Source organism: Gracilinanus agilis, chromosome 1 (assembly GCF_016433145.1).
Source record: "Gracilinanus agilis isolate LMUSP501 chromosome 1, AgileGrace, whole genome shotgun sequence".
In the NCBI taxonomy this organism is placed as follows: domain Eukaryota; kingdom Metazoa; phylum Chordata; class Mammalia; order Didelphimorphia; family Didelphidae; genus Gracilinanus; species Gracilinanus agilis.
The window spans coordinates 587,652,804-587,673,330 of record NC_058130.1 but is presented as its reverse complement, the minus strand read 5'-3'; the positions used below and the strand labels follow the sequence as shown (position 1 = coordinate 587,673,330).

The following is a 20,527-nucleotide window of genomic DNA, read 5'->3' as shown; positions in this document are numbered from 1 at the left end:
CACCATCCAAATATCCTATATTCTCAACTTCTTATTTAAAATTTTTATTTAAAATTTCAAATAAGGTCTACATAGAATCTGGTAATATTTAATATGTATTTGGAACCTAAGTAAATATGTGTTTTATATCTCTGTCTCCTCTAAGTAATATGACTGCTAAATTCCCATTTAGTATACTAAAAATTCATTTAAGCTATTAAAATATAGAGTAAATTATGCAAAAAATTCTCCCCTCATTAAGCTTGTTTCGACATAGCATATGAAAGCAATAATGAGGAGAAAATGTTCTAACCTCGTGTTTTTGGCCTTGTTCATCCTACAAATTTGACACAGTCAAAATGGCTTTAATAGGGAATGCTTTGTTACAGGTTAATACGTTGTTCAAAAAACCCTTTCAAATATTTTTTTTTAAGTGAAAATGTGTTGTTCATGATGTAGCTATTCAAGCTAATACAAAAACTCAAAGATAACTCACTGAGGGGGAAAAAAATCCCTTATTCATATAAAGTTAATTGCAAAACATTAAAACTACAACCTTAGTATAATTTCAGAATAGGATAATTCATTTTAAACTATTTAAACAAAATCATTTAACAGACTCTTTGTTTACTGAAATAAAAGATGTTTCAAGAGAAGGCTTGGTATTATTCAATCCTGAGTAAGACAGTGTTGGATTTATAATCAGGGGCAGAGTGAAAGCAAAAGGAAGGGAAATACTAAACGGCCATGATGCCAACTAAGAACATTTGAGACACCTAAAAGCCCAAGGATCCTAACTTCTTCATTAATATTGCCTACATGTGATAAAGAATGGTAAGCAACACTATTTCTATTCTATAAACCATTCCCAGAAAATAAAGGCCAACTGTCCTGCTGGCTGAAGGAGAAGAATCCCCACCTCTCACTCTTAGAACCACTTGCTTTCTTTTTCCTGGCCTTGTGACATTAGTTTTGAAAGAAACACAGGGATTAAGACCACTACAGAAGCAGTTCCCCTACTGCTGCGGCATAAAAGAGCTTAGGACTAGACTCTTAGGATAGGAGAATAGTAATAGAAGGGAGAAGGATGAAAAGTATGAAAGTGTATATTCAAAGCATTAATGTGATCAAGTGAGTATGTATGAGCCCTGTGTGAAGACATAAAGTGAGGAAATAAATTCAGTTTTTCAAAAACATACTAGAGCTTTCCCTTGAAAAGGCTATATGGGTGACTTCAAAAGACAAAGTTTAAGTAAAACTTAGTGAACTGAGAAGAAATAATAAAAACAGAGTAGCTGGAAGTGTCCTGGACTTCAATTCCCCCTGCATCCTCTCCTCCCCCAATTGAATGCTGGGGGCAAGGGAGGGATTTAATCTCTATACAGGATGATGAAGAGGTCTCATTTTCTTTTAGTAGTTTGACCTATGATCTGCTTCATCTATTTTCAGTCAATTGTTTAATGGACATGCAATTAAGTCAGGGAGGCTTCTTGACAAAATAAAATATGGTCACCATAGTGTCTCTATTTTATTAGGGAACAAAAATGTTGCTTCATTTTTACCAATCTTCAAAAAACCAATAAGAGACACTTATCTGAGTAGAACCAAAATACAGCTGGGCAAAGTCCATGACTTCTCTGTCAAATCCACATACTTCCCAAAATGAGCGAGACAAAATGTTCCAAGACAAACCTGGAGTATACATTAGGTCAGAAAACAATAAGTTTGGGACAGCCTCGACATTCATCTTATTGCAGTATATGTCAGAGATTGAGTATGAAAGGGGAATGTAGGGAAATCTTTTCACAATTGTTAAAAGTTTTTATTAATTTCTCCTTTTTTATATTTAAGAGGAAAAGGAGCAATAATAATTTTTATAAGAGACCCACTACTGTGCCACTTGGCAGTTGGTGACCCTCTGCTGTGCAGGTTGGCAGTTGGTGATAGTTAGAAGGGTGTGGCTGAGTGTGGTTTGTAAGTTGCAGACTGTTGGAAAGGACTTTTGTCTCTGGTTCTCCTGGGGAGAGGTTTTGCTGCTAGCAATTATAAAAATTATTTGTATAATAATAAATATCATATAAATGTAATATATAATATAATAATAATAATAAATATAATAAAAATAAAATCCTTATTGATTATCGATTAACTTGGGTAGATAAGGTAAATGGATTGTGGTTATATTATCAGATAGAGAGAGTAGTGAGAGTAGGTGAGGGCTTGGCCTAGCAGAAGATACTGCCCTCTGAGGCAGATAGATGTAAGATTTTCTAGAAAAATTTAGTTAAGATTGGGATCTGAAGTAGCATATCTTGAGGACTACATCTCTAAATTGGCTAACACTATTGCCCACCAAACTGAAATTATCTCCAAAGTTGAAGATAGTATCTCTCAATGGACTAAAAATATAACCCAACAAAATGAAACTATCTCTAGAGTTGCTCAACTTGGAAAATAGTATCTCCCAAATGACTATTATTATGCAACAAAATGAAACTATCTCTGAAGAAAAAGAAATTATTGATCAGTCTACTAAACCTGCCTCTCCTACTGTTTCTAATTCTTCTACCAAAGCATCTAAAATTAAAAGCCAAAAAAAAGAAAATAGAAACCCTAGCCTATTCCCTTTAAGAGAAGTACGAACTTTTAATCCTAAGAGACAGTAACTATTAAGCATCACAAACCATTTACCCCACAGCAAGGGTTGGCAACCTTTTTGGCCGTGAGAGCCATAAACTCCACATTTTTTAAAATGTAATTTCGTGAGAGCTGTACAGTGCTCACAGTGTGCGCTCCTGTAACAGTGCATGTTCCTGTAACAGCGCCTGAAAAAAAAAATTGACTTTATGGCTCCTGCAGAAAAAGCCAGATATGGCTCGAGAGCCATACACATTGCCGACCCCTGCCCCACAGGATATGGAGGAATTTAAGCACAGCATTCCTTCTTTTGAAGAGGAGCCTATAGTGGTTATAAAAATGTTTGAAACAAAATGCAGGCAATTTGATCCAACCTGGATTGATTTTGAATATCTTCTTGATGAGTTACTAACGAAAAGAGAAAAGGATAAAATTATCAAGCTTGCCAGTGAAGAGGAGGGTGCAATTCTATGGCCGGAGGTTGACCCTTATTGGGACTTTAATGATCCCCATGACTATGAGATATTATGTCAAGCTAACGAGGCAATACTTAATACAATGAGACAATGTTCAGATAAACCTGGTACTTTGACAAAGTCTGAAAATCTTAAGCAAGAATAGGAGAAAATCCTTTACAGTTCATGGACAAACTTATAGAACTGGAAGGAAGATATATAGGTATTGAGTTAACAAGAGAAAGAGACATTAGACAATTGAGAAGGCAGTTTGTAACAAACTGTTGCAAAGTAGTCAAGGACTATTTTAAAACCAGTCACCCTAACTGGATGAATATGGTCTTTAATGAATTAAGGAGAGTTGCAGTTTATGTTTATAATGGACATGAAATGAAAGGAGATAAAAGCACTAAAGGGAAAAATTGAAAGGCGTGAAAAAGGCAATACTAATTTTTGGGTTAGCTATTGCTCCTGTGTGAGAATATACAACCCAAAGAGAACATACAAGCCAGAGGCCAATGTGCTACTTGTGCAGAAAAGTGGACACCTGATGATATATTGTAGATGCTGTAATCAAATATTTAGCAATTTTAGAAATAATGGTGGGAACTTGAAGAATAACTATTCTAGAAATAACAATAATAATAGAAACAATTTCCAAAATAGCAATTTTGGAAATTATGGGAATAACAGAAATAGTAACCAAACTGAGGCAAATGACTTGTGACAATATAATCACAATGGGGCCCATCCATATAAAAGCCAAACTGTAACTCCTCCTCAAGGAGAGGAATCTCAGAGGTGCACATGGTCCTTTGTGAAGGTTTGCCAGGGGAGAAAGGTCTCTGAAATTAAATAATGAAACATTTGATTTTCTAGACCTAGAGACAAAAGCCCTTTCCAAAAGTCTGCTACTTACAAACCACACTCAGCCACACCCTTCTAACTGTCACCAACTGCCAACCTGCACAGCAGGGGGCCACCAACTGCCAAGTGGCACAGTAGGGGGTCTCTTATAAAAAATATTATTGCTCCTTTTCAATATAAAAAAGGAGAAATTAATAAAAACTCTCATCACAATATAAATGTTGCTAAGTTAATATTTTAAAAATTAATTTTGTCTTAGAATAAGCTATTACTAGATGTTAGGAAAGGAGGCAGAAATGTAGGCCTGTGTTTTCCTCAGAGAACTTTCAATAATATATGCAAAGCTTGACAGGGGACGATCTAGTTTTTGCTATAAGTGAATAGTCTTCTTGTCCCTACAAATTTTTAAGTGGGTAAGAAAGAAGGGGCTAAAAAAGACTCACCATCTATTCCCTGTCAGCTAGGCCTTAGTAGTAGAAATTATATTCAAAAGAAGAAAAGGAAAGAATAGCTAATCTGTTTCTAGAGATGCCAGACAAGTACAGTGAAAGCAACGTGGAGAATCACGTCTTTTCTAAATTAACTACAGGTACTTAATTATTATTAAAAATATGTAGTTACAATTATTAGGATAAATGTTGATGAGGCAGAGAAAAAGCAACAAAAGAAACATCTGCCGATGTAAAAGTAATGTCAAAAGTCATTGTTCGCAAACTGATCATAACACTAAAAATACAGTAGTAAGATTTGCTATTTTTAATGCATATAAATTCTTCACTAAATAAAGTAAGACTATATCCCAGAAAGAATGGAGAGTACAAGAAAATACACAAAGAAATCAGAAATATATATTCCTGTTCACTAGGTATAATAATTGCTAGCATTTGCTGAGCACAAAGTTGTTTTACATACATGATATCAAATGTTTTATATACATGATGTCATTTTACCATATTAAAAAACTTATGAATATAGCAGATATTATTGTACTGTTTTATAGATAAAGAAACCAAGGCTTAGAGAATATAGGTCACAAAGCCAGTAAGTATCAGGTGCAGGATTCAAATTCAAGATTCTTATAAAGCCAGTGCTCTTTACAATAAAAAATTAAAATGTTGATATTAACCATTACAACAGTCTAAGGAGAAGAGGATGTCTTTGGAATTATATAAACTTGCTTCATTCACATTTCATGATAAGAATTAGGGTGGGCAACTAAGCATCCCACTAAAAATACATACTTTATGCTAAGAAAAAGACCTATGTCTTATACAATTCACATCTGAGTATGGACTGTATTTGTTAATACTTCAGGGGGAGGAAGAGGCAATTATGTGAAAAGAAATTTCATCAGATCATACTGGCACCACACTGAGAACAGCTGCTATACTTGAATGAGAAAAATGTGGCAATGTGAAAATATCATAGCCATTATTATCAAGACTTTTCCATCAGGAATCATGTCAGTGTCAGAGAATCTTATGAGTAGAGTAACCTAGAGCAGCAATAAATATCACGATTATTGTCTGTGAATCTATCATTTAGAATTGTTGTTCCTGGGAATAACAGGGTTGAACTTGAAAATCAGATCAGCTATGAACTATAATTAACTCCCACCAAAATGCCTTTTCATTTTTCCTTCACTTGTCCTAGCAATGTCTAAGATTCATAATTTTCTCTCCATTCCACCTTCATTCTAGCCCAGGCTCTTATGTTCTCAAACCTGGAGAATACAATAGTCTCAGAAATGATCTTGGTGAATTTAGTCTCCTCAATCCAATCTATTATGGGCACTGTCAATCTGTTTCAATATATCATTCCCAGACAAAAGGGGAAAAAACCCTCCATATTGACATTTACATCCAATCTAAGATCTTGACATTCACATTCCCTACTTAATCTGGTTCAACTTAACACATGCAGCTTTATTGTCCATCATTCTCTAACACAAATCCTCTATTCTAATCACTCTGAGCTCCATACTGAATTCTACATATAAAGTTCATTTTCATTGCCATCCCTTTGCTCTGGTTTTTCTTTTGAACTAGAACAATAATAATAGCATTTACATAGCGCTTTAAGGTTTACAAAGCACTTTACAAATTTTAACTCATTTGATCCCCATTAACAACTCTTTGAGGTAAGTGCTATTATTATACCCATTTTACATCTGTACATTTTACAGATGAGGAACTGGGACACAGAAAGATTAACTGACTTGCTCAGGTTCACACAGTTAGTGTTTGAGGCTGGATCTGAACTCAGGTCTTCTTGACTAAAATCCACTGAGCTACCTAGTTGCCTCCTTCTAATTTAATTTCCAGAAATATACCATAAGTCACCTAGAATAAGTATAGGAAGGGAGATTTTTGGGTGCTAAGATTTTTATGTAATATCAAGCAATAAATAGAAGTGATTCAAAGGAAAAATGAATTCTGCTTTTGTATTGCTGTTTTAAAGTATTTTAAAGAACAACAGCACTAGGTCAATCCACATCTTTTCTTAGGACAAAATCTCTATTGGGACAAAAAATATAGTTCCCGTTACTTACATACAAAAAAATAATATTCAAATTAATTCTCTTTTCTGGATTATCAATTTTCATATGAAATTTATCTTAATCATATTTCTTTAAGGTAGTGGTCAATATACAACCTATCAACTTTTTAAAAAGAACAACAAAACAACATTCTCTGGACAGTGTCGTTAGGTAGATTAATAAATTATTATTTAGGAGACTTAGCAGGCAGGGTTAAAGGATTCTAAATGGAACGGGGAAGCAGGAAATGTGGTTTCTCTCTCTGAGGTGGACTCCATGGTGGTTGGGAACAAGTTGTAACTGATCCTGGGAGACCTCAGAAGAAGTGGAGTTTGTACCCTGATTTCTTGATATCCGGAAGGAGGATTTTGCCTGTGGGAGGTTAAGTAGAGACTATAAAATCTAATCTGAGTTGCTGGTCAGCTCAGGTTGGTTTAGCTCCCTGACTTACCCAGTTGAAGGTGTACTGGCTGAAGACCTGGGAAAGCTGTACCATCGCTGGATTGTGACAAGACTGTGCAGTGAGGATATCCCACTTTCCTTCCTGATCTCCACTGTGCCCTGTCCTGCTTTAGGTTTAGCTCAGTGTAGATAAGTCCCTCCCCTGACCTTGTGGTTTGCCCATAGACTGGTAGAATAGAAACCCCTTCTCCCTCCTTGAACTATAGTTTTCTTGAATTAAATTTGTTTATAAGCCCTCATGTCATTTTACTTGCTGGTTTTACAGACTCCCTGTCTAGGTGGAGCAGGTTGACAGTTAAGGCCTGTCACTTCTGTCAACTGTCATTTCCCCAAATGGCTAACCCCAGTTTCCTTGGCTTGTTTGGTCCCAAACTAATGTTCATTCCTGTCTCCTACTCACCCTTCTGAACCCATATAAATATTTAAGTTAACTCCCCTGGTTTTCCCTTTAAGAGCAGAAATAATCATGTTGATCACTTGGTACATTATCTAAACATAATTGTGCTGTTTGGAGAGATTGAAAACCGCCACTGTTCTTGGGCAAAGAAGAAATTTAGAATTTTATTTTGTTTTTAACTTTCTTCCTACTAGTTTTGAAAACTGCAATGAATGCATATTTCCTTTATACACAGAAAACAATTTCTGAGGCATGCTTATTATTTTTTACTTTATAGATAAAATATAATTTGAATTTCTAAAGAAAGGAAAACATTTGATTTGCCATGGAAAATAGTTATGTAACCAAACAATGTAAGCCATCCTAACTGCCAGAGATAATTTATTTGACCAATTAAAAGTAATAGCAAATTTCCCCATAAGTTTTGTGAAGTTATATGATCTAAATCAATGATTCCCAAAGTGGGTGCTACCGCCCCCTGGTGGGTGCTGCAGCAATCCAGGAGAGCGGTGATGGCCACAGGTGCATTTATCTTTCCTATTAATTGCTATCAAAATAAAAAAAAATAATTTCCAGGGTGCTAAGTAATATTTTTTCTGGAAAGGGGGTGGTAGGCCAAAAAAGTTTGGGAACCACTGATGTAAATGATTTCTCTCCTTCCTTCTGGAGCTGGCATGCAATTTGATTAAGCAGGCAATTAAAAAAAAAAAAAAAAAACTAGAAAGAACTACCTAGTACCTAGTAAAGGCAAACGTTTTAGAACTTTTTAGGCACCCAGTGCCATACACTGCCCCCCCCTCCAAATGTGTGCAGTGCTCCCCTCCATGTTTGCAGGGTAGGAGGGGGAAGCCCCCTCCTGCTGCCACAAGGACCTGGAATGAAGGGGCTATTTCTGGGCTTCACTTGGCCAGAGAAGACTGGCAGAGTTGGGAAGGTGGGGGAAGGCTGGGGGGAAAGAGGGGAAGGTGGCTCAGAGACTCAGTGCCCCACCCTTTACTCAGGGGACAAGGAGGACAGGCTCCCAATTGGCTTGTGCCTTGTAGTGGGGATGAAGGGGGGAGGAATGGGGGAAAGCCACCTTCTGCCACCAGGGACCTGCCCCTAAATGCAGCCCCACGTGCCTATTGGGCTGCAACCCATATGGGGGTGGGAGCAGGGGATGGAGAAGCACAATTAGCCTTTTGGGAAAGGTGTCACTCCCAGATTGGTGGCTGGCAGAGAGAGAAGGAATGAAAGTGAAGATCTTTTAGGGGGTGGGGCTGGGCCTGGTAGCAGAAGACGAGACCTCCCCCTCCTCCCCCCATGCAGCCCCTAGTCTAGACAGGGGAAGAAATAAGGCAACTCTGCCTGGGATGGCATGTGTGTCTACAGAGACGTCCCTGTGTGCCATAGGTTCACCATCATGGACCTAGGATAATGAACAGTGAAATGAGTAGAACTAAGAGAACATCATACACAGCTATGATTGGTGTTCTTGGAGAATAAATTGTAAATCTTATTACTAGAGTGAACTAAAAGATGGAAACATCAAAGACATAATTTGTATGAACATGTCTGTCTCCTGGATAATACCTTCTGTGATGCAGGGATGGGGAGAAGGGGCTGGGACATTTGTAATAGATTTTATTAAAATAAATACATAATGATAACCATTAAAAAAAAACCCTAACTATAAATGTGTTCTTTGGTCAATGTCCAGAAAAAAAAATACACCATATTAAATGCAGTTATCTATTGACTGACTTCTCTGTATTTTGTTTATATACTCATGCCAAGAGTTTTGCTTATGCCCAAATCTTTGCTTTTTAACAACTTGACTACCTCTTAAAGTCATATATCCAATCTGAATTGGGCCCTCATAGCTGGTTGGTAGTCCCTTTTATTCAATCCCAAATCTCTGTCTCACTCCCCAAAGAAGTTAATCCAAATGTGTTACTTCAAGCTTCCTATCTTTTCCTCTATTCTTAAGCTGAGGATCTTAACTCTTACTTTACTAAGAAAACCATGGCACTTAAATACAAACTCATTGTTCTCACCTCATTTGCTACATTTCCTCCCCCCCCCTTTTCTCAGTCTCTGACAAGGAGGTGGCCCTTTTCCTTGCCAAATTTAACCCCTATAGATGCATGTGCCCTTGACTCCAAGGGACCTCCTGCCTTCTCTAATAGAATGCATCTTTCCCTCACCTCTTCTCCCTATCAAGCATGCCAAGTCTCCTTTAGTCTTAAAAAAACCAAACACTATTTACTAGGAACCCATTCTCTCCCTTCAAGTAACTGTCCAGTCTCACCCTCCCTTCAAGTAATTGTCCTACATTTCTCTTTCCTTTCTCAGACTCCTAAAAAAAAAAAGTTATCTACTCTGCCTACTCAACTCTTTGCAATCTAGCTTCTGACCTCATCAATTACCCCAAACTGCTCTCTCCAAAGTTACCAGTGATCTTTAAAAAACAAAACAAACAAAAAACCTTTACTTTCTGTTTTAGAATTGATATTAGGAATCAATTCTAAGGCAGACAGGCATAAGGACTAGGCAGTTGGGGTTAAGTCACTTCCCCAGGGTCACAGGTCCACTGGTTCTACCTAGCTCCCCCACCAATGATCTTGAAGTTCCCCCACCAATGATCTCAAAATTGCCAATCTAATGGTCTTTTCTCAGTCTTTATCATTCTAGAACTATCTGCTGCATTTGACACTAGTGATTACATTCTTCTGTACACTTTCTGTTCTGTGGGTTTTCAAAACACTACTTTCTTCTGGTTCCTCTCCTATGTCTGACCACCGTTCTCTCTTCTTTGCTATATCATCATCCATATAGCTCCCTAATTTTGAGTGTTCTTTCCCAAGTCCTCTTTTCTTCTTGTGATCCCTCTGATCACTGTGAACTGGAAAGATGTTACATCCCCTATTAAATGGATTCAACTGTGAAACCTAGTCTTTCTGAATGGGTAAAAAAAAGATTTAGGAATTTTAGATTTTTGTCCACATTTTTTTCTTTTCCCACAGTATTAAGGACCTTGCCACAAAGGAGTGGTCTGTGATAGGAGCAGCATTTTCTTGACTGAGCATCCTTGAGTTTCCCCAAGTTCCTTCTCCCAAGTAACTTGATAAATTCCAGGTTCCTTGATGCAGATTCCTAGCCTGGGGACATAAAATCTCCCAGGTCTTGTAAATGATGCTTCTAAGACTAAATAGGAGTCTAAAAATATGAAAGTCACCATACCCTGATGACATACTGACCAGAAACATTTCCTAATGGAAATGAGGGGAGGCACATCAGAGAACTAAATGCCATTCTTTTCTTTCTATATATCTTTTTTGTGCTTGAACAAGATAAACTTCCTTTGTTCTATGACTTATGGGTGCATTTTGTCCCAAAATCAAACCTGAACTAAGAGGGTACTGGGTTAGAGCAAGGCTTACAATACTTTTTATTCTGGAAATAACCCAAAGAGTTAGGTTTATTTTACAGATGAGGAAACTGAGGCAGTGCCCAGGGTCATATAACTAGAAATCACCTGAGCCTGGAGTTAAAAGTGGGTCTTCCTAATTCCAGGTCCAAAAATTCTATTCACTGCTCCAAATAGTTTCCTTTTAAATGATCCAACCATTCTGGAAAATAATTTGGGATTATATGGGAAGTCTATTATCACATTCATACTTCTAATATATGCATAATAGTTGGGATTCTTTTCATGTTTGAACTAGATAGCCCTCTGAGGTCTATCTATTAAGCACCTACAATGTGCCAGGAGTTTTGCTAGGTCAACAAATAGAAAAAAAAAATTTAAACATTTTTTTCTCTCTAAGAAGGTCACATTCCATCAGAGGAGACTGATACAGATACACAGACGACACACCCATACAGACTAACATAAAACTCTTGACTTTGAAATTCTGTGATACCAGTTGTCCTGCACTTGACTACAAACCAAAGATAACCTAAGAGGAAATAAAGACAATACTCAAGTTTTAAATATAAATCTGGAAGCAGATTTTATAAGTACCCATTTCGAGATAATTCATGTTTAATATAATGGATTATTATGAATACACTGTTTCTTAAAAGACTATTGTGTTTATTAGTAGCAAATTTTTTTGGAGGTGGTGGTAGTGTTATATTCCCATCTGATCCCTAGGCAAACCATGTCATTGGCCTAAGGATCACTACATGTAAAAGAAACAGGTCTACATGGAGAATGAGTTAAGAGACATGCAATTCAAGGGTCCCTTGAAGACTGACATTCAATTGCCATTAAAATAAGTGATACTGACTAGCTGATGACATCCTCATGGACACCTTTCCTCAAGGGAGTATAGAATAGTCTATTTCAGCTTTATGGCAAATATTCTCTTTGCTGTCATGCAAATAGTAAGGGGACCCCCAATAAAAATCAGAGGGCATTGAGGGCTAGTAGTAGTATTAGACTGAAGAGCTAAGGATTTCCACCCATTCCTGTATAGCCTTTAACAAACCTTTTTCTCATATATTCCTTTTCATGACTCCATAATTCAAACCCAAATACAGATAAGTTGGTGTATCTATCTAATAACACAAGTGTTTTCTTCACTTATCAGGCAGAGTAGTGAGTTGAGTTGTAGCTATTCTTCTATTCATCTGTTATCATCAAATTAACAAGAAAACGACTTTTATCTTTTCCATTCCGTATACCCCAAGACCTAAGAAAAATCCACCACCAAAAAGTTCCAGAAACTAAGGGGAAAGGATGTAAAGAGAAACTACTAAACACTAAATAATTAAATGGGAAAAGTAAAACTATATATTTTTGGATTTCTCATCACACATATAGGTATATAAATATATATGGATAAATACAATATGTTATGAACCCTTAATGTTAACTAAATCTTACTTAAAAGCATCATCTTAAACATCTGACACAAGACAACAGGCCCATAAGATAATAGCACTCAACACAAATTGATTTTAGGTGTAATATAAGAACAAGCAGTCACACAACATAGGCCATGAATTTTAAATTGAACAGCGAATGTCAAACTTGTTCTTATTTTGGGACAAAAATTTTTTCATAACAGTGGGGGCTCTACTGCTACATATCTTATGTAATCTATACCTATTAGCACTCTGTGTTATGATTGAAAGATGCTTAGAAAATAAAAGGAAACAATCCTACTGTGCATTTTGCACTAATGAAGGCAAAGATGCTGAGTATAGAAATTAAAGAAAAAATAATGGGTTTTAGAGCAAGCTACTTCTTGGGAAACAAAGTAGAATGGTTTACAAAACTATTGATTAAAAATTCTTCAAAGCTATTTTGCCAATCCAGTGCAAATACCTGAAATCTCCCTACTGGCAGGGGGGAAGCAACTAGAGATCTCTGGTCATTTCTCTCCTCCAAGATGTAGGGTTTCATGCCTACTGTCTTGGCTTCTGCACCTCATTAGCAAGTAGAAGAATATTAACAATTTTTTTTTAACATCCTCTCCCCTCATACCTCCCATTGCCATCCTCCGAAACCCTCATCCTTGATGTCCCATGTCAACTTTGGTCACCTTATTCACTATGCTCTCTGGAATTTCCAGTCCATAAGTAACAATCCTCCCTTCTTCTTGTTCTCTTCCCTCTACCTTTTAGCCCTCAGAAATCTGGCTTCGCATAGATCACATGCATCAGGACATAACATATAGCACTGGTTATATTTTATTTCATGCCTCCTGTTACATGGGACTTTATAGTTCTTGCATGATAGAGTCATTTCCACAATCTTGAGTCATCACCATCATTCAGCAATCTGCCTTCATAGTACTTGCAATATAGTAAGCACTTATTGCTTTTTCTTTCATTCATTTCATTGCTTACTTGCCAAATTCAATACTTTTTTCCCCTCAGTGCTCGCGAGTCTTGATCACTCAGCAATATAAGACAATGCTGATTCACTCTGTCTTCTCTGCCTTCTTAGAACACTACTCTGTTCTGGTTCTTCTCACCCACCTAACTGCTCCTTCTCAGGCTGCTGGTTCATCAGCCTTACCTCCTAACTGTGGGTGTGCCTGGACTCTATTTCCTGGATCTGTCTTGGGCTATGGATTTTAAGGGGTAGAACTAAGCAAGAAGTGCTTATCGAGAATATAAGATGGCCTATGGAAAGGTAAGGAGGCAGGAATGAAGTGCTAATTTTGGGTAACAGAGGAAAAAGTACCTGGGACATAGATTATACAAAGGAGAGGAGTGTGAACTAAATCTGGAAAAGTTAGGTTGGAATGAAATGCTTCAAAAATATCATGCTCTAATTTGCATTCCTCTAATCAGGAAGGATTTAGAACACTTTTTCATGTGCTTATTGATAGTTTAGATTTCATCCTGTGAAAACTGCCTATTCATGTCCCTTGGTCATTTGTTGATTGGGGAATGACTTGATTTTTTTTGTAGATTTGACTTAGTTCCTTATATATTTGGGAAATTAAACCTTTGTCAGAGAGTTTTGTTATAAAAATGTTCTCCCAATACAACTCTGAGGTATTTCCTCACACCCAGCAGATTGGCCAATATGACAGCAAAGGAAAGTGATAAATGTTGGAGGGGATGTGGCAAAATCAGGACATTAATGCATTGCTGATGGAGTTGTGAATTGATCCAACCATTCTGGAGGGCAATATGGAACTATGCACAAAGGGCTTTAATCTTTGATCTAGCCATACCAATGCTGGGTTTGTACCCCAAAGAGATAATAAACAAAATGGAAAATGAGGGGATGCTCTTCGACTGGGGAATGGCTGAACAAATTGTGCTATTTGTTGGTGATGGAATACTACTGTGCTCAAAGGAATGATGAACTGGAGGATTTCCACGTGATGTAGAGTGAAAGGAGCAGAACCAGGAGAATGTTGTACACAGAAACTGATATATTATGGCACAATCGAATGTAATAGACTTTTCTACCAACAGCAATGCAATGACCCAGGACAATCCAGATCAGGGGTTGGCAACCTTTTTGGCCGTGAGAGCCATAAACGCCACATTTTTTTAAAATGTAATTTCGTGAGAGCCATACAGTGCTCACAGTGTGTGCTCCTGTAACAGCACCTGAAAAAAATTTGACTTTATGGCTCCTGCAGAAAGAGCCATATCTGGCCCTCAAAAGAGCCAGATATGGCTCGAGAGCCATATGTTGCCGACCCCTGATCTAGAGGAACTTAGGAGAAAGAACGCTTTTCACATCCAGAGAAAGAACTGTGGAACCAGAAATGCATTAGAAAAATATATGATTGACCACATAATGTGATAGGGATGTGATTAGGGTTTTGACATTAAAACATCTCTCTACTACAATATGAATAGCATGGAAATAGGTTTTGAACAATGATACATGTATAATCCAGTGGAACTGCTTATCAGCTTTGGAGGGGGAAGGATAAAGTGGTGGGGAGGATCATGAATCATGTAACCATGGAAAAATATTCTAAATAAAAATTTAAAAAATATATATACCATGCTCAGGAGTTTGTATGTTATCTGATAACAACACATAGCTACAGCAGATTCTAGAAAAGGAAAATAACATACTTAGGCTATCTTTGTAGCTACGGAAGATGTAGTGGAGAAGAAAAACTATATATGAAGATACCAGGATTCCTCCCTATCACTCATTCTCCCATATCTACAACTATTGCCAAAGCCTACAGATTTCACCTTTGCAATACCTCTCAAATATGCCACCTTTTTTTTTCTGACACTACCATCATTCTAGTACAGGCACTCATCATATCACATCTCTAGTCTCTCTTCTCTAGCCACTAAAATGATTTTCCTAAAGTGCAGGTACTATCAAGCCACTCTTATATTCAATAAATTCCAGTTGTTTCCAAATGCCTTCAGGAGCAAATACAATGCACTCTGTTTGGCATTGTATAACCTAGCTCTCTCCTAACTTTTACAGTCTTCTCATACCTTACTCTACCACACGTACCTTTTGATTCAATGATATTGGTCAGAACAAGACATCCCATTTCTCAGCTCTGGGCATTTTTTCTGGTTGTCTCCCATGCTTATAATGTTCTCCCTTCTTCCTCTCTAACTACTGATTTCCTTCTGATTGTCATCAAATTTTAACTAAAATTTCACCTTCTACAAGAACCTTTCCCAATCCCTCTTAATTCCAGGGCTTCTCTCTTGTTATTTATTTCCTATTTATCTGGTGTGATATGTGTACGCGTCAACACAACATATGTTTACATGTTGTCTTCATCAGATTGTAAGCTTCTTGAAGACAGCAACTGTTTTTTGCCTTTTTGTATCCCCCAAACTTAGTACAGTGCCTAGCACAGAGTAAGCTTTTAACAAATGTTTATTGATTGACTGGCACTTTAAAATATTGTTAAATTGAACTGACTACAAGTGGATTGAAACTAATAACTTTTAAATACTCCCCAATGAAGGAAAAAGAACCAAACAAAGCATTAGGATTTAAATGAGAAATTCTGTATTTTTGTTGATTTAATGGCAAGAGTCAAGTAACCACTTTATGTTTGCCTATCAGACCATATAGGTTCATAGCAATCTGGAACCACCACATAAAACTGAAAACATGCTCAATGATGGCAATTTTCAAAAAAGCCTATAATTCAAACTTATTTTTCCAGCTTTCTTAGACATTTCTTCACTTTCATGCTAGTTATGGTTCAGACTGGCATTTTTACTTTTCTTCATACACAGTAATTCATTTCCAATCTCAGTGCCTTTGTCCTGGATATTTCCCATGTGTGGAATGCATCTCAGCTCGTGTCACATTCTCCTTGAAATCTTTCTTGATTCTACGAGCCCTGCCTCTAGAATCACTTTGAATCTGATTTTTACATACTGTATTTACTTTCCCCCCAACAGAATGCAGGCTCCTTGAAGGCAGGAAGTATTTTATTTCTGCCTTTGTATCCTCAATGCTAAGCACATAGTTGATTGATATGATGTATAACATCCTCTAAAATATTCAGTCACCCCTGTACATAATCTAATCTCATTTGGCCGTAAATTATAAATTACTACATGGCAAATGTTAGAGTCCTCTGACACATATTATATTCTTACTTTTAATAATGCTAATTTTAACAGGCTCAATTATCTGCTTAATGGTCAGTAAAGTATATTCAATGATTTCCCTCTGGATTAAGTGTTTACCATCTTCAAGTATTCAAGCATTCACCTTCTTTCACAGGCAAACACACACACACACACACACACACACACACACACACACACAGATTTATAGATAGATAGTCTTCTCTACAGTTTGTCTCAACAAACATTATGAGGTATGGCATCAAACCTCCAACTTATTAGCTTTTGTCTATAGGTACTCAAGCTTGTCAATATTCTTTATAAAAAGTGGGGCCCTGAACTGAAAACAATTTCCCAAATGTAGCCTGACTAAGAATTATGAGTAGACTTTGCAGGCCAGGGTCTTCTGACATAGATTGTAAAATCTGTTTCACAATCTGATGTGCCACCAAAGTAGCAATTTCTGCCCAGAGAAAGTGTCTCATGGACCAAGTCCTAGATGGGACTGGATTAATTTTTAACTTGTCAATATGGAAAATGCAAGTAACTTTTGGGGAAAGTTTTGCATGCATAATACATTTCTTGATATCATAATAACGTTTAACCTCTTAGCTTGCCTCTTACAAAGTTTTAACATTTTAATAACTTTTGTAACTTTTAAAAAAGTTTTATTAATTAATTAAGAATATTTTCCCATTGTTACATGAATTATTCCCCCCACCCCACCCCCCAGCCAACAAGCAAATCCATGGGGTTTTCTTTGTAACTTTTCTAAGAAGTCTTACAAAACAAAACAAGCTTTGATGTTTCTTCTCTAAGGTATCAGGAGTTTCTTCAAAGTTGTTCTTGAGATAATTCAAATAAACTTCACTAGGCAAACTCCCTGCCTTCTGCTAATAGTTGCCTCTTGTGGATGCTGAGTGTGTTCCAAAACTGAACTGATCCTAGACTTACCATGAGATCAGAAAGGCTCTTTATCAACTCAGCTAACTGTATGCTGACCAATCAGCACTATCTAAACTAAAGGATAACAGAGTGTAAATTAGAGAGCAGGGATTGTTTCATTTTTGTATTTGTATTGCATTTTTACACTGTATTTCCAAAAACACAGTATGTCCTGAATAAACACTTGTTGGTTATGTGTATGAACAGTAACAATGCAAGTAATAATAAAAGTAACTTTACCAGTATTATTTTGTATATTTGAGTATAAATACATATAAATTATGAACTATATTGATAAACAATGTCAGAAGTAAGGCATTTCCTTCCAGAAACAAGAATAAGCCAACTAAAAGACTAGCATATTAGAAAATCTCAGTGATTTCTTCCCTGAAATACAACAAAATGGTCCCTTCCTAAAAAGACCAGTGACTGTCTAATTGTGAACCTATCATACTTATGTGTTTTTTCTATATAAGTACTAGGGAAATTGTTAATATTCAAAAGCCCAATTGCCCCAGAGAGACATATTTCTGTGTTTGCCAAATGATATTTCTCTCCTGCTTTGGTTTGAAAAAATGTAGTGATTTTATAAGTCAACTGCTAGTTGACTTGTCTAAATTGCAATTGTGCACATCTTTCCATAATTTTACAAAGCACAAAAAAGCAATAAAGGAAAATTATTCAAAGACATATTTTTCTTAACTTTCTAGTACTATTTTCTTTGATTATTGCTTTCCCCAGATATCTAAGTGAAATGTTGGAGTATATTTTATCGGTTCTATTCAATAAGATAAAAATAAAAGCTCCTCCATTTGGCTTTTAAAACCTTCAAAACCTGGCCTCAAATGATCTTTCCAACCTTATATACATAATTCTCCTGCTAATATCTTATGGTTTAGCTAAATTGGACTCCCTTCTATTCATGCCACTCTATCTTCTATCTGCATGCCTTTGCATGGCCACCTCTCTTGCCTAGAATGGACCTCTTCTCCCAGAACCCTTGAGTATTACCTTCTCATAACACTCTTTAAAAATATTCTTACTATTAGAATCTATACTGAATATTAATTCCAAGGCATAAGAGTAGTAAAGGTTAAGCAATTGGGGTTAAGTAACTTGCCCAGGGTCAGGCAGCTAGGAAGTGTCTGAGGCCATATTTGAACCCAGGACCCCCTTTCTGTAGGTCTGTCATTCTAACCATTAAGCCACTTAGCTGCCCCTACATAAAGCTCTTCTTTCTGCTAACTACTAATGCCCTTCCTCCCTAATAACTCTGAATTTACTTTATGTTTACTTACATGGGTACATGTTGCTTCCAACATATTGTATACTAGAGAGAGATGGATTACTGTTGTTTTTTTTTAATCTCTACTGTATTTTTAAATTGTATCCTTAAACATACAGGTAACTGAATAAACTTGCTGATTATGTATATGAACAGTAATTAAACAAGGAGGTACGGTAAATATGGCAATTCCAAGCAGTTTGATACTAGCTTTATTTTGTAAACTTGAGTATAAATAAGACTAAAGTGATAATATGCAGTTATTGGTAGGGTTAGAAATAAAATGTTATTTTTTTCCATTAGCATGGTCTAATATTCTCAAATGAAATCTTACATGATTTTTCTTTCCTGCACAGCACAAAGAACTAAATTAATTTAGCTGGTTAAATCAAAGAATTTCTGAAAAATATTCAAGAAATTAAGGAACTAATGACAACTTTCATCTTAATCAGAATAATTGCTTGAAAATCTTAAATAGTCATTATAATCTATATGTGGTTGCCACATAGAACCAAAGAAAGATAGAGCTAGAAGAACCTTTCACATGAGAGATTCCCAACTTGGTGACTGAAGAATTACCACAAGATATCTACAAATCCCTAAACAAATGAAATTCTTCTACTGGAAAATAAATGTCTTCTAAAAATATGCATTATATTTCAAGTGTTATTACAATCAATAGAATCTAAAATCATTCAAAAGCTTTCCTGAATTCAGATTTAAAAAAATTAAACCTATTATATTGACAATACCATTTCTGATTTTCTAGTTTAACTTGACTAAATTGTGATAAAAATCTTAAGTCTTAACTATTAAGTTTCATTTTTTTCTCCAAGGAAGAAAATCACTATATTTAATCTATAGTTAAAAATAGACTAGATTCCACTGTCAGACTCACAATGCAACATTTTTTTTAAAAGTTAGTCTAAAATTATTTAAATGCCTAATAAAGCAGCCTAAAAGCATCAAGAGCTAAACTCTCCCTGTAACAGGATAAAAAGTAAATAACAAAAGCTGAAAGGATATTTAAACTCATTAGGAAAGGTCATTATGGCTATACTATAAATAGATATTTTTAACAGCAATATTAATGGGGTTTTAGCTTATGTCCACTTGTATTTGCATATGCACAGTGCAGCAAAAATAGCACAATAGGAAATAATACCTGCATCAGAAAGTACATACATGCCATCTTATGCTGATGGATCTAATTTAATTTAAAGTATTTTATGAAGCCAGGAACATATGAAACCAATGACATACAGTATCTCAATTTCATTTTAGCTGTGTAGTTTCTAAAATCTAATGAAATTAAATTGAGCTGGAAGAGAGAACATACAGAAATAAAAGTGGTTTTGTAAATTATTATTATTGTCAATAACAGTCAGCACTACTGTTATATATTCCTAATACCATTTCTTTAGATTCCTGGTATTTGGTCATGGCTCACCTCTTTATCCATACTTTCTAAATCCTCTTTACAAAGTGTGTATAGCGGCATTGTCTCAGACATACTTGGCTGTCGTTTTCTTCTAGATGGACCAGGCTGCTCTTCTTCGTCTTGACTTGCTGGCAATTCTTCTTCAAACATCTGTTGTTGATGTGGTTGAACAACTCTGAAAAAATTTCACAGGTCCCATATGAGGAAAAATAGTCTGAAGTGTATCATTTTAGCAATGAATTAGATTCCTGACTCTTGGAAGTTCACAAGTAAAGAAATACCAATATAATAAAATAATTTAGTATAGCAAAAAATCCATAAAGTTTCAAAACATTATTTCTTACTTGGTTGCTGCCTTTCACTATTTATTTGTAATTCTGTTTTCTCAAAAGGATTTAAAAAAATCCCACTAAAAAAGCCTACATTTTAAACAAACCAAAAAAAATCCCTTACAAATACTGGATTTCAAGTCAAAGAACCTATGCTC

At 36.1% G+C, this 20,527-nt stretch overlaps 1 protein-coding gene across 1 annotated transcript in view; it reads right to left on the bottom strand.

Moving 5' to 3' along the window:
* Window positions 1–20,527, bottom strand: part of CTDP1 (CTD phosphatase subunit 1) — a 123,218-nt gene that overhangs the window by 47,780 nt on the left and 54,911 nt on the right. The window contains exon 10 of the mRNA XM_044667250.1: window positions 20,050–20,215. Coding sequence (XP_044523185.1) covers window positions 20,050–20,215 — 166 coding nt within the window. The remainder of the gene's footprint in view (window positions 1–20,049; window positions 20,216–20,527) is intronic.